This window comes from Synchiropus splendidus, chromosome 1, assembly GCF_027744825.2.
Source record: "Synchiropus splendidus isolate RoL2022-P1 chromosome 1, RoL_Sspl_1.0, whole genome shotgun sequence".
Lineage (NCBI taxonomy): Eukaryota > Metazoa > Chordata > Actinopteri > Syngnathiformes > Callionymidae > Synchiropus > Synchiropus splendidus.
Window position 1 is genome coordinate 30,059,669 of NC_071334.1, and position 27,864 is coordinate 30,087,532.

A 27,864-nucleotide genomic window follows, 5' to 3' on the forward strand; every position below is an offset into this window, starting at 1 on the left:
GTGACCGTTTTTTTTCCTTCAGTTTTAGATTGTCGTGTGTTTCATGCATTTAATTGAAAAGTTTCCGACATAAAAAAAATGTTGGTTATTTCTGTGATTGTACCAACAATGATGTGTTAATGTGTGCTTTTTGTCTGGATAAGCACCTACAACCCTAAGTGCCCATGCATGTGCCTGCAGGAGGCGAAATGTTGATGGAGCTTTTGGGGGCAACTTTTTTTCCGAGTTATATAGGGGTTGCATATAGTTGTGATCGCGCTTCATGTTGGGTTGAGTGACATTAATAATTGTCGCTGTGGTTTGCTCTATGCCGTCGGAGAAATGAAAGACACTGTGGACAATGTTGATTCCTTGTTTTTTTACTTAAAGATTGCTACAATATATGTCCAACACTTATTGGAAAAAGGGCAGGGTGTAATGGGGGATTGGTGGAGGATGGCAGGATGATTTTGATTGTTTTTTGTCAGAGGAAAGAAGTTGGAAGAAGAATGATAGGAATGGAAGTGCCAGCAAAAGAAAAAGAAAAGGACCGCTTTTGAGTTTCATGATGACAATGATGTAGGACACGAAAAGGACAGGCGTGACTCAGGAGGAGGATCAAAAGACAGAGAGACAGGGAGAGACTTCCGACAACCCCGGACGGGAAATGTCAAAAGCAGCAGAAGAAAATGAAGACAACACATTGCTTTTCTTTTTTTTGTTTTTTAACTTATGCGGTGTGAGGACACAAATATAATGCATACATAACATTAGGATTTCCACCTCCATTTGAACATGATGCTTGAATGTGTTATTCTGACTGTCTCGAGTCAGAAAAAACGCCATCTGGAAAAGATAAAAAGGTAGAAAAAAGGTGGCATCGTCCAGCTAATGAAAAGGTGATGAGATAAGAGGAGAGAGAGCAGGGGACCAAATGAGTCATTAAGGAGAGAAGGTGGAGACATGCAGCGGACGCCTTCGTCTTAATTACATAGAGTAGGAGGAGACACCTGCCAGATGATCCCCTCCCCCCCAGGAGCTCCGTCTTTGCATGCACAAAACACAATCATTGCCTAAAACATCAATTTAAAAATAACACAAGGCCAAACCTCCACTTCTACCCCAGGCGGACGCAGCTCGATGAATAATGCAACAGGGAGGCAACTGGGTGTGAGTGCAGGGGAGGAAAAAAAAAGAGGTGCCGTTCCTCCTCCCTCCCTCACCACCCCCCCTCTTCTTCCTATTCTCCTCCCATCCACCGATCTCCCAACCCCCTAAGCTGACGGCCGCACTGCAGAAGGTCAGAAAGAGAAGAGGAGGCAGAGGGAGAGGCCGGAGTGGAGTGAGTGTGGATGTTGGTGGACATGGTGAGAGGACAGCTTGTGAGTGAGCGATGACAACCATGCTGAGTCCAAAGATCAGGCAGACCAGGCGAGGTAGGTTCAGGTTCTCCTCATCTTCACTGCTACGCACTGGCACACTTCACTGTCAGCATACCTGTTTAACTCCACTCAACAATTTCAGTCTGGCATTTAGTCTCTACTACGGAGTATACGTTTCTGACGGAAGCCACTCCAGCTGTGTTCCCACATCTCTACTCTCATCACAGCAGCACTGTCAGCCTGCTGTCAGCTGCTCGCGCGTGCGCGCGTGTGCCCACTCTGCATATCTGAATGAATGTATTAATGTCCATGTGTGCAGGCGCATGTGTGCTTCCTGTCTTGGCACTAATCTCTCATTATTTTGCAGGATCTGATTAGTGAAATGAATCGGTTTCAGGAGCAGAATGGTGATGTGTAAATCCTTCGCCTGAGGGGCATCAAATTGGCATAATAGCGGCTTAAATTAGCATGTGTAACACATTATAATCTGTGCCGGGGAAAGACTTTTTCCCCATCAAAGAATGTGACAGTTCTGAAAATACATGCCGTTTTGCGCATCAATTTCAAACCTCTTCTGTGGCTGTCGGGTCTTGCGATTATTAATAAACTGATGAGCATTGCACATTATGAAAAATATGTACGCTCTGAAGGCTTTAAATGACGGTCAGTCATGTTTTCGAGTCAAAGCGATCATGGCATTTCAGCGGTCAGCATTCACCTCCAAATTCCCGGCTGCCTCAGGTGCTTTCATCTTGACATTTGTTGCGTTCACCCTCAAACCAGTGGTCGTGTATGACAGATGTAATGGCGCAGAACTTGGGTGACCTGCTTTGACCCCAGCGATCAAACACGCCGTCGACATTTAGGCGAATGATGAACAGGGAGGTTGTTATTGATTGTTGCTCACATTAATCATTCTGCATTGGGGAGGCAAGATTTATGGAGTACAGTGATGGAAAGGCGCTGAGACGTTGCCCTGTAATGCACTGCGTGACTCCAAGGGCTCCTTCACTGGCTCTGCAGCAGCAGTGCGCCTGCCACACTTTACGTACAATAGAGTCTGGGTTGGCATCAGAGTCTTGCAGCAGCTTTAGTTGCCCACACATCAACTGCTTCTCACGCCTGCTCATTTTGATCTGTGTTTCCATGGTTTTATGATCAAAGTCACACGCTGTAGCAGAACAGAAGAGTAACATTCTGCCTTCACCAGGCTTGTGATTGGACCATGCGCTCGTAAGACGGCGGCGCAGATGGATGATGAATTCACACTCTGATATAGTATGGAGTATAATGCTCACATGCCTCACTGCTGCATGTCAGTCTGTGCTTCTCTGCAATGTCCTCATTCAGCGCAGGAAGCCGCGCCTCCACGCACATTGGCAAAGCCATTAATCAGGAGTGATGGGCGAACTGGACGCCACGCGCTCATGAACCTGTAACTCTCTACCACCCATAAATCATGTCAACTTGGATAATGAAATTGAAGCTCTGCGCTCTACCTGTGTGTTTGAATACACTATGATCATGCCTGCGTACAAGCGCCTAACAGATAGTGTCCTTTCTCCCCAGTATGGCTTCAATATCAAAAATGTTAGTTGTCTCTATATTTTATTGCACAGCGGCAAGATGCTTCCGAAACAAAAACAGATTCATGGGTTTGTTCTGGCCTGTTCATCAATCAGTTCCAGCAACTCTTGACTTAAGAAGAATCAAATGAAAAGCCCCCTCCGCTTCTCACGCCATGTCCAGACATAAGGATACCACGCGTTCATTGTCACTTTATTTACATTTCCAGTCACGCTATTCATCGAGTGATTTTTATCCGCAGAAACTCCATGACGGCAACAACAACAATATATGCCGATGAGCAAGAAGAAAGGTTTTACCATATGGATCGCTTTAAATTCTCATTGAGCCATTTTCAAGCACACATCAAGAGGATTATTCAAAATGACATGAGTGCAACTTTCAATAAAAATTAAATGCTGCATCAGAGTATCGTAACTGGGGACGAACGAAAATGTCAGATCAGGAATATATTTTGATATAAAAAAAGTCTTTTACTATAGCACTTTTACTAGCATAATCTGGGACAAGCCTGTCAGCCACTTCTACAGGTTTTAGCAGGTCTAAATGACTTTTTCCTGGTCAAGCCTGAGTATTGAAGTGGCTTCCTGCACAGGACTTCTGTGTCCTCATGCGTCTTGAGAATAAATCATCTTGCCAACATCACCTGTGACAGCTACATTGTGAAAAGGAGACGAGAAACCCAACCAATAACCAACTAAACCAGATGGCAAATTTTACTCAACATGAGAAGTTCTGGCATATATAGCCCTTTCAATACACCACATAGTGTTGATAATTGGACTCACATAAGGGACCTTTCCTCCCCGAAACCCTCTTTAACCATCACAGCTGAGCCAACCAGCACGAGATGTTTCTAACATCTGTTCAGATGTGGGCCAGTATAATTGTTTGAGTAACAGTTGGTCTCAACATCAAGGTACATTTTAGCATAATAACCGACACAAGAATAAAACAAGACAAAGACACCATATGTAAATGCAGCAATAGTTTCGCTCAGACTTGCATCATTGAGCATCTTGTAAGTGGAGACAGAAAGCCTGGGCGTCAACAGCTCTTCTTCTTCTTCTTCATCTTCTTATCAAAACACCATCTTCAGAACATAAATGAGCCGCAATTGCCATCTTGATTTGACTGAATTGCAGAGGAAGGGCACTTTTACAGTAAAACAGCTACTTCTCAACATTGTCCTGGATAGATTTAGAAGCGACCACAGAGCAGCTCCACCCAAGGAAAGCCTGAATCACCCAGAGCTAAACACTGGGTAATGCTGCCTGGCAGAGGTACACACACAGAAGCATCAGCCATTGTGACTCCAAATGAATCATCCGCTCATCGCTCCACTCTTTCCATGATGTAGACATGTCAGAGTGAAGATCTGCGAGGATGTATAAACACACAAGCGGTGAGTCGAAGGAGGTTAATGTTTCAGAAAGAGGAAGACTGTCACGTTTTTTTTTTTTTTTTGGAGCCAGGCAGACTAGGTGGAAGTGGATGTTTTCGGTGAAGCTTCTGCTTTTTCGTCCAGCTAAATTTAAAACATCTTTTTCACAGTTACACGATAAACAGAAGAAACTTAAATTAACTTTATAGTTCAATGCACGCAATGAAATACGTCTTTTTTTTTTTTTTTTTTGTCTATTCTGAAGAGAGGAGGGGCAGCAGAAACACACCTTCAAAACATCCTTGATCTAGATGGAACTCCAGAATTCCACCAAAATGGAATCATTTGCTCTTGTTACTTTGCTAACAGAGTCAGACAGAAAGGTCCTGCTGTGGTCCAGGGGCCCGGAGTCTATCTCTCATTGCATGTCGACTGTCAACCACAATGGAGGCAATTAATAAACATTTTTCTGCTTTGTAGTCTGTGGGAAGAAACCAGAACATGGCGAACATGGTGAGAATCCACAAACTCCAAACAGTTACTTCAGGGCGGTTGCACAAAAGGAATTTCAAATACTATACCAGTTTTTCCTTTCTTTTTTTATTTATTATTTATATATATTTATTTTGAAATTATTGAAAACCTTATTGCTGGACAGAGAACTTCATTGATTTGAATTAAAATATGAATTAATGATAAAAATAAACAAAAGAAGGTAGAAAACCTAGAAAACATACCATTATTAACACTTTTTATTGGTAATGAATGACATCAGATGCCACATAGTTTGTCCTCCATATATATTCCAAAAGACGCCATCATCCACTAAAAAGCGAGAAAGAAATAATGAATTCACTTGATATACGTGTATTTTTTTGCTCATTCATGCAACTGTTGAGGGAAGCCTGTGACTACATTCAACTGAAACCAACCACCATTGCTTCCTTGTTTAATCGCCTGTTTAATTTTTCATGACTGCAACGGTGGTGAGGTTTTATGACTGTACGGCTCGAGATATATTACACTGTCAGTGGAGCTGAAATGGTTGTAAAACATACAGAACCTTGAAAACAAGGTCACAGGATGATGGGAGTATTTTTCATGGATATCTGAAGAACAGGTTCAGCCGCTAAACAGTCATGATTTTAGGCTTTAAGTCATATGGAAAGAGAGAAATGAGAGAAAGAAACTGAATAAAGATTGATTTTCTTTCTCTCTCGCAGTTTATCCCTCCACATCTTCCCTCAGCACAATCTGAGCATCGATTTTCTGTGTGCGTGTGTATGTGTAAAACGCACACCAGCAGGAAGGATGTCTGCTCAATTGACATCTATAAATTATACATGAACATCAAATAGTATTTCCCCTTTTGCCCCTGACAAAACGTACACGTCTTATATTGTCATGGTCCGTGGATTTTCTTTTTTTTGGTATTCATTCACTTAGGGAAATACATATTCATCAACCAAGTTGATACATATGGTTTTATTTAAAGTCAGAAATATCAGCCTGTTGTAAATACACAATGTGTTGTTCAGCCAGAGCCTGTCCAAACGCACAGCAATAGTCTGCTCTCTCTGTCAGTGTCTCCTGTAATCCAACATTTCTGCTCAGAAGCACTGCTCTATTAAACACCCGTTTCCCAAAAGCTGCTGTCTGACAAGGAGCGAACCTAAAGCTGATGTCACAACCACCATTAAGCTCCCAGTCAGACCCTTTGCTTTTGATGGTGCCATTGTGTAAGCTCAGGTTACCAACGTCTGTGGAGAATGACTCAGTCTGCCAGCATGTCCCATGTGGTCTTATTAACCCGACTCAAAAGCCTCCACTGTTCTGCTGGGATGTGGCAACACACAATAAGTCTTTCCAAGGACCTTGACATGGATGTTGAGAAGCCTTTCACCCACGGCGGAGTGTGTGTGATTGTGTGTGCTTTGCCTTGCTCTCTATTTTATCAGTTGTCTGTTTTCTATTTGTTCTTGCTGCCTCTGTTTCCCAATTCCCTCTTCATCTGGAGCCCAGGGCAAAAGGTCCTGTGTGTTCATCACTGCAGAGACCAACCAGGCACGTTCGGCATACACAATAAGAGATAACCACAGGCCTCTATTAGAGTGCAAATGGAAAGACTGAAGCGAGAGCACTTGGGGAACATCAAGCTATTTAGATTCCCTGCTTGACCTTTCAATTGTTCCCCTTTTCACTGTGTTCACACATAAATGAATGTGTTTCTTTTTTGCAGCCCGGTCCAAGAGCATGGTGATGGGCGAGGTGTCGCGGGGCCCGGGCCACCCGGCTTCTCCCAGTCTGCAGGAGGGTGCGCTGAAGGCAGGCTGGCTGAAGAAGCAGAGGAGCATCATGAAGAACTGGCAACTTCGATGGTTCGTGCTGCGCACGGATCAGCTCTACTTCTACAAAGATGAGGAGGAAACCAAACCACAGGTAGTTGTCTGCTGGCTCAGAATCAGAATCAATTTTATTGCCATGGTCAGTGTGGATCCCACCAGCTAGGAAAGTGCTTTGGAATAAAGTGCTGTCATGAAATAAAATAAAATAAAATGAAATATAGGAGTTCATAGAGTGTTTTGGCTAAATTGATATGTTCCACCAGACATCTATTTCTGGCAATACAGATGACTAGAAAGGCAAAGTCAGACTTCACCTTACCACATTTTATTTCTGGGGTTTTTCTGAGATAACGAAAGGGAACAAGATTAACAAGAGACATGCACTGCAGCCCTTGTATAACATCACTATTAGGACATTACTAGGTCGCTTTAAGTCAAGGACTTAAGTAAAGGCTCTTAGGTAGAAAACATCTTCCATGTGTAGAAATGCCGTGCACGTGCAGGACATCACCACCACCATTGTACAAGTAATGTAACATGCGGTTAATGTACATACTGAGCACAGTGGTGCTAAAACTCACTTTTTGTAATTTTCTAAGTCAATTGAACTCAACAGCATGCACTGGAACTCTTACAAAGCAAGCATCTCAGTTTGTACGAAACTGTGAATAAACCTTGGTTGCATCGAACAGTTGGTGGCCGGATATATTTTGCTGAATAATGCACCAAAAAAGCAACATTTGTGATAAACTGTGGCGTGTGACGCATTCACTTTGTTGTCCATGGTGTCAAGTATTAAGCGTGGTCGATTCGGACCATCGTCGTGGTGATGCTTCAGCACAAAGTGTGATCTACAATCTGCATACAGTTTTGAACTATTCACATATTTTAAAGTGTTGAAGAGCAAGAATAGAAATGCGGTGTGCAACAAGTGTTCAACCAAATTGTCTAGAGCCCTCTGTTTACATAAGTAGCCTGTTCCCTGTGGCTAAACAAGCTGGTACCTTTTTTATTTTATTTTATTTTATTGTATTTTAAGCATGACTGAAGTAAATGTCAAAAATATTCAGTCATCTAATCATTTACTCGTTGAAAAATATGTATAAAAATGTATTCTAGAATATGTATGCATACTATACTATGTGCCACTCCCATTGTGGCGCTATCATATCTGCTTCATTTTTCAATGCATTCTAAATGTAGTAAACGTTTGTGTGTGACACGCTACTGACAGGACTGATTCCAACCAGTATGTATAGTCGGCTCAAAGTACTTTTCCAAGCCACCCTTCATTCATTGAAAAAAGTCCAGAGGCACACCACCAGCAGTTGCTCGGCCAGAGAGATTGCAAAAATGTTTGTCTGAAATGTTTTGGCTCATTCCATGATTGAGTTTGACACAGAGGCATTAAGGCCCAAAACAAATCTGAATGCTGTTCTTGAAGTTTGAGACTCCTGACTTGTGTTTTTGTTCCTTTGATGGTTCTTTGTTGTGTCTTCATGGTAACCAGATAGCGTTGTTGATATGAACAGATCTTTCAATGTAGTGCAGGAGCCCAGCCCTTCAGTCGTGATGGACTTTTGTACAAGGTTGTGATTTTCGGTCAGAGATCAGAAGATCACAGGGGAGAGGGGCACATTCGGTGAAACTCACTTGAGCATGGAAAGACGAAGTGGGAATGTAGAGAAATGAGTCATTCATCCAAGTCAAGTGTGACAGCCAGAGCGAGGTAAGGTGCCAGACAAAGTGTAAAAGCGCTAAAAGGGAAATAAAATTGGCAGTTCAGTTCTGCCAACTTTATTGCATGTTTTGCGTTGCTTTGTGTAAATGTAGTCCCACAAGTGTACATTGAAAATATTGCTAGTTTTCCCCTGATTCTATACAAATTCTAATGACCAAAACATACATTTGCACACTGCATCGAGGGGGCATTAGCTCGTGCTAATGGCTTGTCTTTATGATGAAAAAAAGGACAGGAAACCATGTCTAGAGCTGTAACGGAAACACAGTATATAAGCAGAGCGGTGAAAGAGGGATTTTTGCTGATGTTGTCTACACCTCAGATGACAGCTAGATCAACTCGGATTTCACTTCCCAGCAACGTGTTAAATGAGAAACAAGGACAAGCATGTCCAAAAGCTTATTGCTCCGGGGCTCCACGGTGACAGCTGACAAATGAACGTGTGGGTTGCCAACGTAACCAAAACCTGACCTCTCAATATAGAACAAGTGTCTGCAACAACTGAAGCTGTCGATGAATAACCAGTATTAGTCGTCCAACATACAAGTCTGTCCCCTCATGTGAATTCATGTTTTTTATGTAAAAGAATCCAAGAGAACTAAATGTCTTATTCGGACGTTGATTTAGGTAGTTGATTTTGATATGAAAAGGGAATGAATAAGGAATGGATGTCAACACCATGGCCGGGCAGTTAAAAATGAAACTCTTTCACAGAGGATCTAAGTGGCATCATAAATCAGGCGCCCTCCTGTAACAGAACCTCTGGAGGGAAACTAGCGGAGGAATTAACTGGTAAATATTGAGTCACCGCAATCATGCGATATAAGTGGATTATAAATTGGCCTTTTACGAGGGCTGAACTTTATGACTTGTCTTTCATTTAATATTTGCCATTAAAACGCTCATAAGTGCTTAAGTAGACGGGCTGACCTCACGTGTGTCGGGAAGCGGCTCTTACTGGAGGAGATGATGCGATCGAAAAATCCCTTTTACACATGAACGTTTTGAAACGCCGCGATGATCAAAGGACGACGCTGGCGGACTCTTGACACTCAATCGATCCCTCAGCTGTCCACTTGGGAGGCAGCTGTCGGCCATCACTGTCTCTCACGCTCATCGACTCGCTCCATCTATTCTGCTGTGAGCAAGCGAGAGGCGACGAGGACAGACTGTCTTTAATCAGTGTTCGCCATTTTCCAGGCTGAAATCTATTGATCTGAAACCCCCAAAAGAGACAAGTCTCTCTGAATGAGCAAATAAGCTGAGCCCCTACTGGACACAAGATGTGAGGGAGAATGAACACACACAACCTTCTGAGGTGAACCATCTGAGAATTACAGCAAAGACCCAGATCTATGGATCTGATTCGCTCCAACCCATCCTCACTCCCATGGTGTAATATATTGATGGGAAAGAGGACTTTTGCGTCCTCTATTGACACCAGAGACAGCCTTCTGGGGGGAGAGAAAAATAGCTTTACGACCCGTATAGTAAGGAGCTTTGTTGCGTGAGGTGGGATAGCGGGAACATGACAGGGGGAACCCGAGGAGAACAGAAGCTCTCTTCACTGAGTCATTGTTGCTGCCAGTTGGATTTGATAACCCCCTTATATGGCTCTCCACCTTAGTGATGGCTTTAAATGCTTTAAATGTCGATTGACACATTGTTAGACTTAGAATCAATGGAGCGCCATTCCATGGCTTCCCTAACCCCAAGCTCTGTCTTTTTTTTTTTACATGTCACGCTGCCATGTGCTTCAATTGAAAACTTAATGCGTCAACATGCAACACTGAAGGCTGCCTTTGTAGTCAATATAGGATGCAGAAGTCAACTTTCCCAATGTCACTGTAGGTATCCACACAATGGAGCTCGGTTTGACGCTCTCAAGATTCTTGTTGCGTTGTTGAATAAATCCACATAGAATCATTCGTAAATGTTTCAACAGTTCACTGGTGTCAAACTGTAAAAGAGTACAAAAAGCATCCATAACATCCAAATAACAACATATCAGCTGCTTGTTTTGTTAGTAAGGCAAATCACATACTACAGACAAGGTCTTGTTTGTTGTAGGGAAACATGTCAGCAAATGGCAGGACAGACAAAAAGTCTTGGCTACAGAACAAACAGGTCTTGAGCTAGACATTGTTTTCTTCCATGGGAATTAATGTCTAATGCTGGACAACGATACGCCGGTAGACGGTAAAAATGTTGGCTGCCATGGGAACAGTCACCTGCTGACCCAGCAAAGGAACATGATTTATAATGCGACACGCTGAGATAACAAAGGAGTTGTGGCAGTGTAGCATGGCCTGAAAATGTGACTCATGAACATGAAAAGATTATCATAAGTAGATGAAACAAGACAATATAAATCAGATCTTGGGACGTCTTTGACCTGAATGGGTGCACAAATGCTATTACAATTTGATTTTAAAATGCTCCATATTTAGCATGTATGTGATCAAATAAATAGCCTCACATTATTGGGGATGTAACACTGATAAATTCCATTATTGTGTCGATTTTAGGGTCGAGTTTTATTCCTCTGAGTGCTGCGTGTAGCGTTGGTGTATAAGCGTCCACAGCTGTGCTTACAGCGGAGGATGCAATGTTGACTGACAGTAATGTCCAAACCACGCAGGGATGGGTGTGTCCACGTCTGCTTACAGGAAACGGGGGCGCAAGTTTGGCAACAGATAATAAAAGAACATCAAGAAACACACTCTCCGTGTTCTGAAGCCTTCGACATTACAGTATGATTTGTCCTCTCAGGTTACACAGTCTAATTCATTCTTCCCCCGCCAGCTAACCAGTGTTATTCCCAGCACACGGCCCTCCTGGGAGTTCTTCCCCCCTGGTTCCTGCCCTCTGTGCTCAATCCATCCACAGCTTCCACCCCGTCCATTTGTTGCCATGGCGACTAATGCTGGCGACAGCCCAGCCCTCCAGATCAGACCTTTTGGCAGACACCCCTGTCTGTGTGATGGAGTCTGCCAGTGTGCAGATTTGCCGGCCCGACCCAAAGACACTGGCATCTTGTCGCGGCTCACTTGGCCTTGTCTGGATAAAATGGTTATCGATCTGGATAATGTATTCCGATCCATCTCTGAGGCTGCTTCGACAATCACAGTGAAAAGTAAGAGGAACAATGAAGACTCCTCAAAGAGATGCGCAACTGTTCACCAACCAAGTCAATTTACTAAATCCTAAATACGAGGAAGCTGTTTTGTTTTGCTGCGTGAAGTGCAATATGAAGTGCACAATTTTGGAAAAAATATTTAGTATGACATAGATTATTATTATTTTTATGTGAAATATTTTCTGTATTAATGTACATGACAAAGATGAGCAGAGTTTAAATTCTATGTCTGGGAAGCACTTTGGGTTGAAATAAATCAGCATATGTCAAAGCACTACTTCTGTTCCTGTGTGTTTCAGGGCTGCATCCCTCTACATGGATGCCAGGTGAACGAGATCACAGCGAACCCAGATGAAGCAGGAAGGCATCTTTTTGAAATCGTCCCAGGTATGACCTTGTTTCCGAACTGAAATCCCACAGCTCCAGATCAATCGGGTTCAGTAGAATGATTTGGACAGCAATTTGTTGTTGACACACAAATGAGGGAGAGCAAAATCAAGTGGAGCTGTATTACACCATCTGCCTGAGAGAGTCTACAGTCAAAGAAACTCTTTCGCCAAATTTTGCACACAGAGTAAAGTTTTGTGTCGAAATTAAAGTGGACCCAAAAAGGCTTTAACCCAGTTTTCACTCTCATCCCATTACCTGTACTATGAAAACAGCCACTACAGTAGCTGCTCAAATAGTGAATGTAATTCTACAAATGGCCGCCAGGGGACGCTTCAAGACAGTGGTTTGCGGATGCTTGACCTTTCCTGACCTAGCCGATGATGATACAGTACAACAAGCTGTGATGTCAGCTGCAATGTATTTCAATGAGAATGAATGTGGTTTACATCAAGAAATCAATGGAAGGTTTTGTCTGCACTGTGCTGTACCATAAAAAAGCAACATGTTGACATGACTAGTTTTACAATCTGGTGTGAAGGCTCTTGGCAAAACTCAGGGTGAAATAATCCATGATAAGTGCCTGCCCCCAAGTCTGAACATCAGGGTTCCAGCTGACTGCAGTATTAGTATGAAACCTCCTGAGGCAGTCCGTCATTCAAGCAGTGTTTGCTCAGTGGTCTCTACTAGTGTTTAGAGTGGCGGGCAGGCTTGTGTGTTTTGTTTATGGCCGGTCAACATCACAGAGGGCTGTGAACTCGACGGAGCTTCTGCTCAGCTCACTACAGAAAGTAAGGTGCAGTCTGCTGTTTAGACATGGATTCTTTAGAGCTGGTGGAGGTATATATATATATATATATATATATATATATATATATATATATATATATATATATATATATATATATATATATATATATATATAATATATATACAGTAACAGAAGGCTTAATAGTGGTCTGGTCAGAGACATTGCATGGCAGAGAAAACTTCCCCAGCGTGGCCTGTCTGATAACACATGACAGCTTTAAATGTTTTCCAGATATGCCATTCTCAGTTCATGCTCCGTGAGAGGAGCTATCAGAGCGTGATGAGATCCGCTACTTAGACATGGTTTCAAACACTTGTAAAACCAGACAACAGGAAAGAATGAAGTGTTTTTCTCTTCAGTGAGTTCAAACTCAAAGCCGTCACAAAGATTTTACTGTTCATCTTTATATGACTGACTTAGGGTTTCACTTTGTTTACAAGAGCTATTTCAATCGGATTCATGATGAAGCTAACTCTATGAGCGTCTTGAACAGATGTGGGTGTCATGAGAAGACAATGGCTCAGAATGTTTGTTCCTTTTACTGAACTTCCCATTTACTCCAATGTGTCACATTATATTTGATCTCACTGGTCATCTACTCTATTTTTGTTTCCATTCAATGTTTCCATTTTAATGACCATGAATTGAATGCAGTCTTTTTTAACCAGTTGAGTCCACCACTAGTGGAATAATCCAAATATTTGAGAAACCTAGGAAAGGAAAAGGGTGGTGAATAATAAGATTTAGTCGATCATGTCACAACACTCATGTGTCCATCACAACCATTAGAAAGGCAACGGTGTGAATGTCTTGGCTTTATAGCACAAAGGGCAGGAACTGATAGATTGTTAAAGCTTGCTGTATTTTCTGCGACCACCATCTCATTTTTTTTTTTTTTTGACAATTATGGCATCTTCTGCAAATTTCAGACAGAGTTAACACAGTATATGAATCTGTTGTTTGAGGTCTAGAGTTTTGTGCGTCAATGCATTTCAAATTAGAGAAGGAGCCCAAACCTCCTCCACGCAGCTTCAGTCCGCCCCGACACAAATTCCCAATGACAAAGTATCCTTCAAAAGAATCATCCCTAAATCAATCCCAGATCCAGATGGTGATCTGGATCACCTCTGAAATTAAATCATTTGTTTCATGTCCCATTTCACATATTCCCTGAAAAATTCATCCCAAACTTTTCTAGTAATTTTGAACACAGACAAATCAACGTAACCGTTCAGTGTTCTTTGTATCCAAAAGGATTACAAAAATCTGCTTTACTGATCCAGTGGAACCTTCTTTAGCTTTAAGGTCTTTCCATTATTTTGTCCAACCCCTGTAGATGACTTTCAAGTTTGTTCCATGGATTTAGTTAAAGGTATGGATGAAAGATATAGGCATGCAAGAAATCCATGTCCATGGAGCATGATCACATTAGTATGAGAAGGGCTTTGTATTTGCTACCTAAAATCACACACATGCTCACCAGACCTGGAAGAAAGGCATGATCCTTCATGAACATGAGGTTCTGTCAACTCAGGAACAAACATGAATTCCAATTCTCAATTTTTGATGGATCTTCTAGCGGCTTTGTCTCACTTTCATCAATCGTCAGTCCACTTTAATGGTATATTTGTCCTCCAGAGGAGCCCGGGGTGGTTTGTACCTCATCTGGATCATGGCAGTGACTGATGGTCCGTTTTGGTAGAGAGCAGTCGGAACACGACAGAAGAAGTGAAAGATGGCCAGTGGGTACACTCCTTCAGCTACTTTGGAAAAGAGAAATTCTGCCTGTAGATGGTAGATCTGTCGATCAGACCTGGTCCCAACATCTGTATGATATTTGATGTCATGCAGCAGAATAATTCTTTTTAAGTTCATACAAGAGTGCAGATCCAAATAGCAACTCTTCAACTGCCCGCATCAAAGTCGAACGTTTTTTATGGAGGCAATTAGAAGCAAGAGTGCGGTCAAACATCAGATTGGAGAATACGACATGAGGGGAAAATGATGAGAAGGAGATACTCTGGTTGGGTGGAATTTGTTTATAAAAATAAACAAATATAAAAGAAAAGGAATGTGCAATATGTTTAAGATATGAGTCAAAAATAAAACTGCAAAGATGATGAACTGGAGCTGGAGAACATTCATCATGAACTCCCAGATGTGAAGACACTTTTTTCTCTTGTTTTACATGGAGACATAAACACCACTAGATTGATACAAACAAGGAACGCAGTGCACACAAGTAAACCCCACAGTCATGTGCCGCAGTTTAAACCAGGCTTGTCCTAAAAGCCTGTAGGCATGAAGGAAATGGTCTAATAATTGGATTTCTCAAATATTCCTTCTATTTAATGAGTGACTTAGAGCTGTAAGCCCTCTGTTGTGGCGCTGAGAGGCAATTAAGTCAAGTGGGAAAAAAAGTGCTGCACACTGGTGCAACAGAGCGGCTTTGCCAACTCATTGTTGTGGATGAATTCCTAAACACACAATCCCACACACAAACACTCGCAGGGTTATTCATGTGTGAATGAAAAACCCACATTGGAGGCTTTTCTTCCTCTCTGAAGCCAGCATCATTTATTGACAGATCAGTACAATACAGATTGATCACAACAGTACACTTTCACCTTGCCCTTTGACCTTAGTAAACAAGGGCCTGGGCCTGCTACAGTATATTACATGTGTTACAAAGTGTTACAATGTTGTGTCCAACTAAAATTGGACTTTATAATTTTAGATTTGGAATTTAAATATATATATATATATATATATATATATGAGAAAAATATGAACACAAAACATTAAATAATTTAAATCCTTGGCTTTGACAAGGATAATCCACTGTAATGACATGCATTTGCATCACAGTAATTTTTTACCGTCTATTATAATAATAATAAGGACATTCCATGCCTCATTTTGGCCTTCTACTCCGGTAAAGTCAAGATATATTTGCATCGTATCAGTTGCAGTGGAAGCAAAAAAGTAATTTAAACTTAAAACGAAAATTTACACAACACACAAAATTGAATTTCATAGAAAGAAAATAAAATTTGTTTTATTGCTCATTCAGCCCATTGATGCATTTTTTATGAAGAAAGCAAATCAGGAAGTGCAGTTGGTGTCCTGGTAGCAGAAATATGCATTTTCTACTGCTCATTTACAATAAAATGCTGCCAGATTCCAATAATTTCGTAATCACATAGTCCATAAACCTAATGTAAAAAAAAGAAAAGAAAAAAATGTCTTCACCTTACATGGTTGTTACAGTACAAGGCAGGCAAACACAGTAAGGTTGTGCTTCGTATCGAGCTTGGTGCCCCAGCAGAACTGGTTTGTTGGTGACCATGTCTGCACACAGCTTGGGTCCTCTTGACGGAGAGCCTCTGGGTACTTGGTGAGCTTGGGTCACTCCATGTAACTGCCTCAAAACATGTCCACTTTCATCGGACTTCTTTAGTGTTGTAGTCAAGACCACCTAACCCAAGTCAATACCAAGACTGAGGAGACTTTTCAAGAGTTAATAATTGAGTTATTCTCTTTATAAATGGATAAACGATGAGCCCTAATACATAAGCTCAGCGGGGTAATTATTGATGATGTTAATGTTGTATTGAGCGCTGGCTTGACTCTCACAGTCTTGACTCTGTTTTCCCCTCACTTTCGACGTAAACAAGGTTCATTAGAGGCCACGCTGGGAGCAATGGAGGTGTTTCAAAACACACTTGGTTGGCTGGAAATATATAATAAAAAATAATATATATTTTTTTTGTCTCACTTTTGTGCTACGACTGGTCTTGACAAACCATCCTTATTCCGGAACAAGACCAAGTCTTATTGCAAACTATTCAGAGACAAGATCAAAGATCTAGGTCTTGAGTCCAGTCTTCAGGCCGAGAGCATGTGCGGTGAAGTTGATGCCAAATTGAGTCCCAGCTGCCACGCCTTTTTCACAATGTGAGCTCTGATACAGAGTGCTCGACTGAGGGTAGCTGACAGGTTGTTTTTTTTCCCACTTCCTAAATATGATTGTTGTCCTCTCCTGCTGTGGATCACTCTGTTGTTACCAGTTTTCTCTCACGGTCTCATTGTATTGGTTGTCAAAAAGTACAGTAGTACTTCTTAGCTAGTTTTTCTTTCAGCCACTTTTGTTGGAGATCCAGTTAGTATTCTTGTGAGGCGACTGGTATTTTCAGTTACAGTGAAGCATGCTTGACTTCAGAAATATTCAGAAGCCGTTACACTCAGACAGATTGATTTGCATTGTCTGCTGCTGCTGGGTTTGTGTGTCGGTGTGTGTACAAGTTTGTTTGGCAAAGACTGGAGGACAGCCCATCTCTCCCAGTTACACACAGACAGACAGAGAGAAAGAGAGTGAGAGAGAGAGAGAGCCTTGTTCAGCCCTCCTGAGGGATTTACTTCTCACCAGGGGTCTGAGGGAAAAGACCTGCTGCAGAAAGAGACAGACAGGAAGAGAAGGCTGAATAAAAGGACAGTTTACATGCGTGAAGAGCTAAAAGTGGGACTTGTTTCACCGGCATTGTTAGGGCTGGCAGTGAGTATGCCTCACTGGCAGCTTCTGGATATCGGTGCTACCTGTGAACTGTGCCGCCACTTCCAGTTGGACTTTGTGCTGCTACATGCCGCAGCTATAGGTCCCAGAACCGGTCCAAGCTCCAGCCCGCATCGCCCCGTCAGACATGGGGCCGGTCTGCTGCAAGCCGGACAGACTGAAGAAACAACATCTCCAAGGTAACGGGAAACAGATGGGGGAGAGTTTTTACTAGTGTAGTAAAAAGTGTCTGAGCAGCCCAGGATGGAGGCTGAGATTTGCAGAAACGGGTCGGGTGGTATCCATGCGGTGTCTCTTCCCTGGTTCTGTTGCCGGACACGTTTACAATAGAAGAAGACGTTAGACAGGTTCTCACGGTTCTTGAAAAGCAGACAATTGGTGGCTCGACGTTCAATTTGATGTCTAACAGGCAGATAGACGAAGAGCATACTTGGACCCGTTGACCTCTCTGTGTTGCCCTTGTTCAGCGCCCACATTGGGAGGTTTGCTGTGTCCACAGGAAGCTGTCCTGAAGGAAAAACATGAAAAGATGGAACTTGACACAAATGTCTGGAATTACTAGGGTTATTCCATCTGCCAGATTGAGGGTTTTATCTTCATGGCAATAACATATCAGTATCTAATTTATGCCATCCTTGTTCGTTGTACTGCTATTATAAGCCTGTAGACTGGCTTCATGAGATGGACTGTCTTTCACTAGTTATCTATGTTAGAAACACCTGAATTGTATTGAGCCAATACATAACTAGAACGAACATCCTTTAAAAAAAAAAAAAAATTCATTAGAACAGCCTTCTCTTGTCAGCCACCGTCACCAGTTTCCATCCTAGTAGAGCACAGCGCCAGTGTCCACCCCATGAATATAATATATGAATATATATTAATGGACTGTCGCAGGACACCAGAGAGCCTCGACTCAGAAATCCCACCAAGCATGGCAAGCAAACAAACTCCTGAGACTGTGTTGCAACAAAGTCGGGCAGGATGCTACATGATAGCTGTCTTGTCTTATCTTTTTGAAATATTCATGTAATTAATACTCCGGCTCAAATAAGCTCAGTGGGACAGCAGGTGGCAGTAGCATTCCAAGGACAGTGCAAGAAAAGTCACGGAACAGCATGGACTCTGCACGGCTCGGGAGCAGCACCAAAATGTAGCCAGCTCTTTGTCCCATGATCAACATTACCTGATCCATTCATAACACTATGTTAAAAGACGATGTCACCCTCACAAGATACTAGACGTACAGAATTCATCCATCAGCATGGTTGAGTCTCTCTTTTTAAAACACAAATGGCTGATGTTCATTTTGATTCCCTAAACACATTTCCAAGGTGAACATAGAAATGAGTGACCTATGTGGCAAATATTCACTGTATACAGTCCTATATGTTCATGGTTGGTTTGAATGGAGTTTGGATGATGATATACAAGTAAAATGGATTGGCTGAAGCACTTTCATGCTAGCTTAACTATGGAGGGATCATGGCAACCAGCAAGTATAAGAGAAGGAGTGGAAAGTGTGGTCTGATGCTGGCTTGGTTTTCATTACGACTGCCATGATTTAGGAGAGGCAACTGAGGGACACTGTAACCTGGATACATGCTTGGAAAGAATGTGCCAGTGACTAAATGTATATGGATATAATTCCCTTCAGTGAGTTCAAAAAGGATTTCCCAAAAGTATTTATAACACATATTACCACGTGTTGGACAGAAGTTAATGTCTACCTTTTTTTTTTTTCTTACTGTCCATCCAGCTGCGCCACTCAGTAAACACAAACATCATTACTGACCATCATTGGTTAGATGCCTCAAAGGAAATATGGGTCGACACCTTTCTATATTCAATTAAAAACAGCTAATAATACAAGATGGTTATTATTCCCCTTGAGACTGAGTGAATTATTTAATCTCAGTGGATGAGACAGTAGATAAATCAGCTGATAAATTGCTGGGCTATGATTAATAACAGGAGAATGTTCCCAGAATAACTCCTGACCTGTAATTTCCTTTTAGCCACATGCAAAATTGAGCACTTCATTACTGATAAGCAGACTGCATATGTCAAAGAAAATATAGAGGGGAGTAGCTGGGATTTTAACAGCAGAAAAGACGTGAATGCTAAAAGTTTGAGCTTGTTTGTTGTTAGCTTGTATATAATATTGTACATAATATAAATGCATTGGTGGATTGTGGGACTAGTAAACTAGTATCTACTGTAATAAGCAATATGAGGAACATCACTCACTCAAATCTGCTGCTGCACATACGACAGAGAATGCAAACTTCTGTGCAGCCTTCCATCAGTTTTTAATATACAATTTTAAAAGCTTATATTTCATATCAAATGTTTTTTTTAACATACTTTTTCTTTACTGCATTTAAATTGACAGAGAAAAGGTAAAATGTGTGCAAATCTGCAGTCCCTGAATTCAAGTCTGAAGTCAGGCTGCAGTTGTGTTGTTTATCATGACAGTGTGAGTTTGCAGAGCCGGGTGACAATGGCACTTAGCTTTATTGCCCCACTGTTTAAGTTTGGATTTTTTTAAATGACTGAGTCTGAGACGCCCCTCACTAATGGCTCAGCCAAACACGACACACGCAGGATCATTTACACAAACCATTACTGCAATGGTGATGCAGACAAAAGGATTGATCTGTGATCAGTTTGTCTCCTGCGATCAACGTCCGGATTTGTTACCAGACCATTTCACACACAGTTCCAGTGCTGTTTACTGCTTTGTATGTCATTGGTTTATAGATGAAATTATGAGGCTAAATGAACTTGCATGTTTAGACATTGCTCTAGAAGTGACGTCGGCATAGATTCGGAAAGATCTAGACTGGTTTGTTTCAGCTTGATGGTCCCATACAGAAACAGCAGTATCTTGCAAGGAAAATAAACTTAGTTTCACAGAAAGAAGGTGCAAATGAAGGGATTTGAGATTCCATTAGATTGGTTCCTCAGAGAGAAAGAAGAATCCATTAACTGTTCATTTTAAATGTAACTGATCTTACAGAACTGTCGACAAACTTATAAGATGAACGATGTTACTGTTTAATACAAACGGGGATCTTTCATTCTTCACACGGCGCTATAATGTGCCACCACAGCGACAATAGACGGTGACTAGACGTTTCCTTGCATTTAGCTCCATCTAGCGGCTCTCCTGCTTACTACACACGGTCCCATAGAAACCAGATGCATTTATTCTCAAAGATTCTGATGCATGCTTTCTTCTGAGGTCCCAAGGTTGTGGGTAAAGGAAAAGAGCGCTTGGCTCACTTATCAGATGACAAACTCAAATGCACTCACCATCTGCGTTCTTCTGCCCCGCTGGTTCTCAGGTGGAACCGGTGATAAGGACCGAGCTCCAGTCAGCCATGAATCCTTCCTGCTCATGGCCAACTCCCAGACGGACATGGACGACTGGGTCAAGGCTATACGACGGGTCATCTGGGCTCCATTTGGTGGAGGTAAAAAGAAAGGACTAAATCTTATTTTATCTTATTTATGAAATAAATATGAAAGTTATCAAAGTAAGTGTAAATTTACAGATTGAAATGGACACAAGGAGGAGAATTTCTTCCAAACTATTTTCCTGAGTGCTAGCGGTAAATTCCCACGCTGTCCGCTCTGTAGCTGCTGTACTTGACACGAGTCCAGATTTAGAAAGGGACTGACGGAGGTGTGAACTGGAGCAGCTGAACCGGAGAAAAGTGTTACATTACAAACATATGTTTATTATTAGAGGGATCAGTGTGGAGCCAGCGACAGTAGGTCACATCACAGAGCAGTGAAAGAACTGAATCTCAACATGGACTGATGGCCAATTTGTTTTACTGGATCCAATTTGTCTCAGATCTGCTCCTTTTAACTCAATTATTTGTATGATTTATAGCTTATTTTGGCTTAGCGGCTAGTGCTGCAGCCTTGGCGCAATAAGGCCATGGGTTGAAATGGGTTGACTGGGTTTGTACTAAACCAGAGCAGCAGAAAATGAATGGTCATGTTTATGCAGATTTGGCAAATCTTTAATAAATGTATTTATGACTCACTTATTCATACTAGATTTGTCTTGTTGCTATAATGTAACGCTTCCCGCTGGCAAAAAGGAATTTTAATTTTGATACTGTATTAAATAGTTTACCATGCTTATGTTATTTGAGTTACATAACAGAATGACGTTTTTTCTGCAACTGTAGATACTGTAGATTGTTTTGGGTTTTTTTCCATTAATCCCAAGATTGGAAATTGCAGGGGTAAACAAAAATACAATGGAACAGGTACAAAATAACTTAAGTATGAACAAACAATAATATGTGTTGAATTAAATTGTTATGTGCTTGTAATTTCACCAAATAATGTAATGGAACAATAATGGAATGAACCAGGAGAAAGCAACAAGACAACAACAATTTTCAAAGAATCTTTTTTTTTTTTTTTTTTTTTTTTAAATACTTTGCTAAATAATGTTTTTCTTTTTGGTTATGCTTTTTTTAATTCAGTGATTTGGTGCTTTTGCAGGTTTATTCATGCACTTTTAAATCTTTGACAGTGACACCAAAACTCTAAAATCCTCCAATCCTCTTCTTGCAACAAAAGAATTCATATTTTTCACTAGTTGCTCCTCGGTGTGACACTCCCATGTGAAGCCAGATCCAGCTGCAGTGCAGATGTGACATTTTGAACGTGTCGGGTGTTAATGTGACACATATCCCGGGTCCGCCGGACTGTTGTGATAATCCAGGAGCTGCTAGGTTATTACCTCACGCCGTCTCGCTCGCATTACCGTCTGTCCCCCCAGACTCCCGGGGGGTCCGTCTCTGGCCCCTGATTCCAGAATAGATCTGTCACCAAGTCCTGTCGTTAAACAGCAGCAGGCCGGCCCCAGAACTCTCCTGCACATTTCTTTGCACCTCAGCTGCTCAGTTGGAACTTGCTGCCTCTTTCTCTCAGGAGTTTGGGCTCAGCAACGACAAGAAGAGCCAAATGCCTGAATCAGAATGGATTAACTTGGTGAAATGTGGGTTTGGATTGTATGAGAAACGCTCGCTGCTGTTGTGCGGCCACTGCTCTTTGAACCACCAGGATTACTGGGAGCTGCCAGCCAGCTGTGACTGCTGCAGCCCAGCAACAGGTAACAGCTCTGAAGAGCCAACGATCGGACCTGCTTTTAAGTGTGGCCACAAAAATAGGTGTTTCATTTTAACTATTCGAATACAAATGGTCATAATACATTTATTTTCCAGTCAAATTGATTTTGAATGTGAATTGTAATTAACAGCAAAGAAAAATCAACAAAATATGCTTTTAAATGCACTTTTTCCCAAAGAAAAACTATGTGGTGCTTTTGTACAACCATTTCTTTCTTTCCCTTTTCACAGTTCATGTTTTCTTGAAAAAATCAACAAATGATCATTTATATCATTTGTAATTCATGTTACATGGCAGTAATTTTATTTTCGAAGATAATAATAATAATAATAATACATTATTATTATTAGTATGGATAGTTATAATTCATAAAATGAAAATATATTTTGTCTAAATTGTTTACTTGAATGGCTCTGAAGCAGCAACCAAAAATGAAACTTACCAAAAGGTTTTAAACTGTTTTTTAAAAATGATTAAAGCACAAAGGGTTGGACGTGTCAAACATCATACAGTGCTAAATAATTATTGTGCGTTTCATTGGTGATTTTAAAATGTCCGTGGTCTGTTTGTGTTCAGGTATATTCGGCCAACGCTTAGAGGACACAGTGCAGTATGAAAAGAAGTTTGGACCAAGACTGGCCCCCTTGCTGGTGGAGCAGTGTGTGGACTTCATCAGGGAGAGGGGCCTGGATGAGGAGGGTCTCTTTCGTATGCCGGGTCAAGCCAACTTGGTCAAAGAGCTGCAAGAAGCCTTCGACTGTGGGGACAAACCGCTGTTTGACAGGTAGATATCGGTCTATTTAAAATCAAACCAGACCCCTATAAACAAATGAGGGCCCTCTTTTTAAAATTCTTTCCAACCTGCAGTAACACAGACGTCCACACGGTGGCGTCCTTGTTAAAACTGTACCTGCGTGAGCTGCCTGAACCGGTCATCCCCTTCTCCAAATATGAAGACTTTCTAACGTGTGCACAACTTCTCGCCAAAGATGAGGAGGAGGTTGGTGTTTTTGACTGCGGCTCTGTGTCACTGTCGGAATGAAAAACTTCAACGTGCTCATCTGGTTTTCAGGGGGTTCAAGAGCTTGGGAAGCAAGTCAGCTTGCTGCCGCTTCCAAACTACAATCTCCTCAAGTATATATGCAAGTAAGTAAGTATAACTGTCGCCCTGATAAATATGATGCTGACGTTGGCCGTCTACCACGTCAGATTCCTCGATGAGGTCCAGTCCCACTGTAATGAAAACAAGATGAGTGTCCAGAACCTTGCTACCGTGTTTGGGCCCAACATCCTTCGACCGAAGATGGAGGACCCGGTCACGATAATGGAAGGTACATCCTTTGTTTTCACATGTATTTCACTGATATGCCTTCAAAAACATATCGTGATCTTCTCTTTTGTACTGTCTCTGTGTGGGATTTTTCCAGGCACATCGCTGGTCCAGCACCTCATGACCATCCTCATTCGGGAACACAACCGTTTGTACTCAGGGAGGGAGCAGGAAGTAGAAGACGCACCTCAAACGGATCTTCAGATCTCGGGACCGCTTCAAAATCGAAGCTTGGGAGCTTGGATCTCTGAAGAGGACCTGCAGAGCTGCCCGATCTCCAACCCCGACCAAGAGCTACACAGCAGTGCCTCATCGCTGGACGCCAAACTGTGTGCTGCTGTCACCCCGACTCAGACCCCCAACACTGGACCAAAGTTTGCTTCTGGTAAAGGGGAAACTGTAGTCAGTCCTAGTAAACAAACCAAGACGCTACCGTCGTGGAAGTACACCTTCAAGAGTTCCTCAGCGCCTCGATCTCAACCTCAAACCAAGCAATGCAGCAGCTCAGCGGCTGAAACAACCAGCGTGTCCTCGGCGGGTGGAGGTGGCAACTGGTTGATGAACGGCCTGTCTTCACTGAGGGGTCACCGGCGCACCTCCTCGGGTGAGCGCTCTGCCCGTGACCGCGACTCCACAGGCTCCTCACAGAGACTATCCACCTACGACAACGTGACCTCGTCCTCCAGCATGGGCAGTGTTCCCAGCGTGGCTAGCACGCCGTGGTCCACCTCCTCCTGCGAGATCTCAATGCCGGAGTCAGGGGGCAGCGAAACCCCAGCTCACCAGAACGGTGTGCTGTTGAGTGAAGGTGGCGGAAGGGCTGAGTGGGCAGAGAGGGATGCTGAGCGAGAAAAGGACGGTGGGGCGCTCACAGACCCCAGTTCCGAGCAGGACAGTTGTGAAGCCATGGAGCTGTGCAGCAGCAGCGCCGCCTGCAGCGAGAACGGAAACATGGCTACGGCGCCTGGCGTGCCGACGATAATCATGTCTGAGGATGGAGACGGGACGATTACATCGCTGACCAGCCTGGTCGAGGGTCTGAAGGAAGAGTTGAGGAATCAAAAAACTGCTTATGAAGCAAGGATACAGAAGTAAGTGCTTTAATAGGGGGGAATAAGGGCTGCCGGCGGTGATGTCAGACTGTAATTCAAAATCCTGATGTAGCATTTCAGCTGTACTTTAAATGGCTTACTCACTGTACATGTCAGCAAGTACTGTTTCCCATACTTCAGAAACGTTTTGAACTTATTTACAGTTGCGTTTCTCTTGGTCATCACATGTTGGGTTGGCTACCTTTTTGCCAGGACCCTTCCAGATGGTGGGCTTCACCTTGCCCCGCCCCCAGTCACGCTCCCGCACGACATGGCGCGTCAGATTCACATGCTATCTGGAGGTGCTCTTGACAGGAAACTTTTTAGTATGGTTTTTTTTTGAGTTGCCATTAATATTTATTTTGAATGTTGTTATCCTGAATGCACTCAGGTGCATTCATGATATTGGGCTTCACGTCGGCCATTTTGTTTTTTTTGCCGCGCTACTCCACCCAGAGTTTTTGTCATAGAGACGCGGCTCCAAAGCCAAAATGTGCGGCCCGACCAGAAAACGTCTGCTTTTACTTTTTGCCGTTTATATTGGTGCCTAAGTTATGTTGCTGCCTATTGAGGAACAGTCATTGAGGGCAGTTGCCATGTCACACAAACATATGAGTGGAATTATAGTTTCATTGACATCTCCTCGCTATTAGTGCCGTATTCATAAATAGACATCTACATTTATGTATGAAGTATCGGAAGGAAATTACCCACACTAGACGCCCATATAATATTGTGTAAAGTAACGCCTGTCTTGTACTTGTTTCCTCCCGCAGACTTGAGGACTCCAGCGCTGCTCTTTGTGCGCAAATGGAGCGTCTGGAACAAGAGATGGAACAGGAAAGGAAAAAGCAACGCATGCTTGAAATCAAACTGCGGAACTCTGAGAGGGCACGAGAGGACGCCGAGAATCGAAACAGGCTCCTGGAAAAAGAAATGGAGGACTTTTTTTCGACTTTGGGAGATCTTGCCTTGGGCGCGAGGACTAGCGATATTTGATGTAAAGACAGGCTGGATTGTTTTGAATGTCTGTGCGACGCGGAAAAAGGAGTCCTTTCGCGGATGGAAATTCATTATGTGAATCAGTATTTGAAGGAGTACGGTATCTGCACATCAATCCGCAAAATGAGGCCGCTAAAAGGCAACCACTATGTCGATGTGATTTGAATGCATTTACTGGACAACTCGAATGTCGAATGCCATCAGCTGTGTAATATTGATATTTATGTGTTATTTATACTGAAAAAGGTCAGACAATTTTGGAACAAATCTGTCCCCTGGGGGTTAAGTGATTAAATATGTAACAAGTTAGCTTAGCATATGAACTAGAGGCAGGGTAACACAAGTAGAGCTAATTTAATAGAACAATAATGTTTACATCTTTGAGACTATATGTTAAGTATGGGGCAAATTTAATTTCCAGGTTTACACTCATGGCTTTGGTGGTGTTGTAGACCTCATAAGGTGCTGGGCTGGGTTATGTTACCATTAGCACTGAGGGACCCAAACTATTCAACAATATTTATCACAAATATCACATTGAATTTAGACCATCATATCTTTCTTCGAGCATTAAAAATGCATTTGAATAGCTGATAGCTGTTGGTGGTGGTTGAGGTGGTGGTTGAGGACCTTGCCATGAAGGCTTGCCATCCCTGACTACAGGAGAGTATGTCAATGATAGTATTTCTTACCTTTATAGTTTGTAGCAAAACACTGTTGCCACCACACCAGGTACTAAATCTGTGCCATCTCTCAACAGGCCTGGCTCTCGAATCTCAGGCCAGGCCTGCTTTAGTAGACCTCTGATTTTTGTTGAAAATGAAACGTTACTTTCTCTAGACAAAGGAAATGGTGACAGAAAACGGGCTTCATATAGACCCTCTCTAAGCAGTTGAGAAATGGCCTTTAAGACTCCATGTGTGCACACAATGTTAACACATTCTTCATCGTGTACCTCAAAATGCAGTGGGCGAAGCACATTGGAGGTCACTGCAGCCTCACATGTGCACATCAGACCATTATCTATGACCACTGCAACAGCGAGGGATCAGCACTCATCATCAGTACCAGTGTCACCACAGCCTTGTTGCATGCAAACTGCTACAAAATATCACATGCCAGTCGATGTCACGAGCTTGTGAGAGCGATAGTAAAGGTGCAAAGCTGCTTCAGATCCTCAGGCTCCTCCAGTGCCTCTGTCGTCACTTCAAAGTCGCCTTGGTTTTCAGGTTGCCATGACACCAACATATATGGTTTTTGAAGTCCAAAATGCCAAAGGTGGGCCGCCTCTGCTGTTTACTCTCTCCATATCTGACCGGTCTGCTTGGAAGCCATGCTGATTTTGGCACATAGAGCTGAACACTGCCCTTAAAGAAACAATGGGACTTCCTGGTTGTGCCTTCAGGGAAGCTTTTGTAGCAGTATAAATTGCTTGCTTGTCTGGAAACAAACCCCCAAAACGCCTGCAGATTTGACCGCTGTAGAAGGGGCCAGCTATTGTGAAAGTGAAATGTGATATGAATGAAAATACCAGTGTATTTTCATTGTGAATGTAATGTGAAAAAAATCAGCCCCAAGAAGACACAAAATCATGACCATCCTGGACATACGAGTCAATTTCAGACTTGCAATACTGAATTTGATTCCAAGAAAAACACTTGTTCTCGGAGTATTGCATGTTGACTGCAAACCATGGAGGAAGTGATTGAAAGTGTATCTGACCAAGGGCCCAATGAAGAGAATGATTTGATCTCTTTGCTGTATGTAAGTCTTAAAATTTTAGTATTTCTGATTGTTCTGAATGGTGCTCACTATTTATTATAGATTCACGCTATTGTACTAAATGGATGCGTATGGAAATAAATTCAGAAACATGAGTCTCTTTTTTTAAACATCAAAACGTAGCTGAATAAAACAAAAAAAATGTCCATGTTCTGCATTTTCCAAGAAGAA

General features: G+C 42.4%; 1 protein-coding gene across 4 annotated transcripts; it reads left to right on the forward strand.

Annotated features, from left to right (window-relative positions):
• Nucleotides 1-1,281: 1,281 nt before the first annotated feature.
• On the forward strand, nucleotides 1,282-27,844 carry si:dkey-191m6.4 (rho GTPase-activating protein 22). 4 transcript variants are annotated; one of them, XM_053871261.1, is made up of 10 exons: nucleotides 1,282-1,415; nucleotides 6,572-6,771; nucleotides 11,857-11,944; nucleotides 20,679-20,807; nucleotides 23,065-23,272; nucleotides 23,356-23,488; nucleotides 23,561-23,634; nucleotides 23,698-23,819; nucleotides 23,916-24,909; nucleotides 25,686-27,844. In XM_053871261.1, exons 1-10 carry the CDS (start codon nucleotides 1,373-1,375, stop codon nucleotides 25,906-25,908), a joined length of 2,214 nt encoding a protein of 737 aa, XP_053727236.1. In that variant the 5' UTR covers nucleotides 1,282-1,372; the 3' UTR covers nucleotides 25,909-27,844. The 4 variants fall into 4 exon arrangements, with proteins under 4 accessions (XP_053727236.1, XP_053727264.1, XP_053727255.1 ...); XM_053871289.1 differs by lacking the exons at nucleotides 1,282-1,415; nucleotides 6,572-6,771 and adding an exon at nucleotides 8,288-8,406; XM_053871280.1 differs by lacking the exons at nucleotides 1,282-1,415; nucleotides 6,572-6,771 and adding an exon at nucleotides 11,418-11,554.
• Nucleotides 27,845-27,864: the final 20 nt, after the last annotated feature.

Excerpts from the sequence above, each read along its gene's own strand:
- si:dkey-191m6.4 (XM_053871261.1), top strand. The coding sequence starts at position 1,373 with ATGACAACCATGCTGAGTCCAAAGATCAGGCAGACCAGGCGAG. Across the intron at positions 1,416-6,571 it reads GATCAGGCAGACCAGGCGAG|CCCGGTCCAAGAGCATGGTG; the intron begins GTAGGTTCAGGT and ends TCTTTTTTGCAG. Across the intron at positions 23,273-23,355 it reads GACAAACCGCTGTTTGACAG|TAACACAGACGTCCACACGG; the intron begins GTAGATATCGGT and ends TCCAACCTGCAG.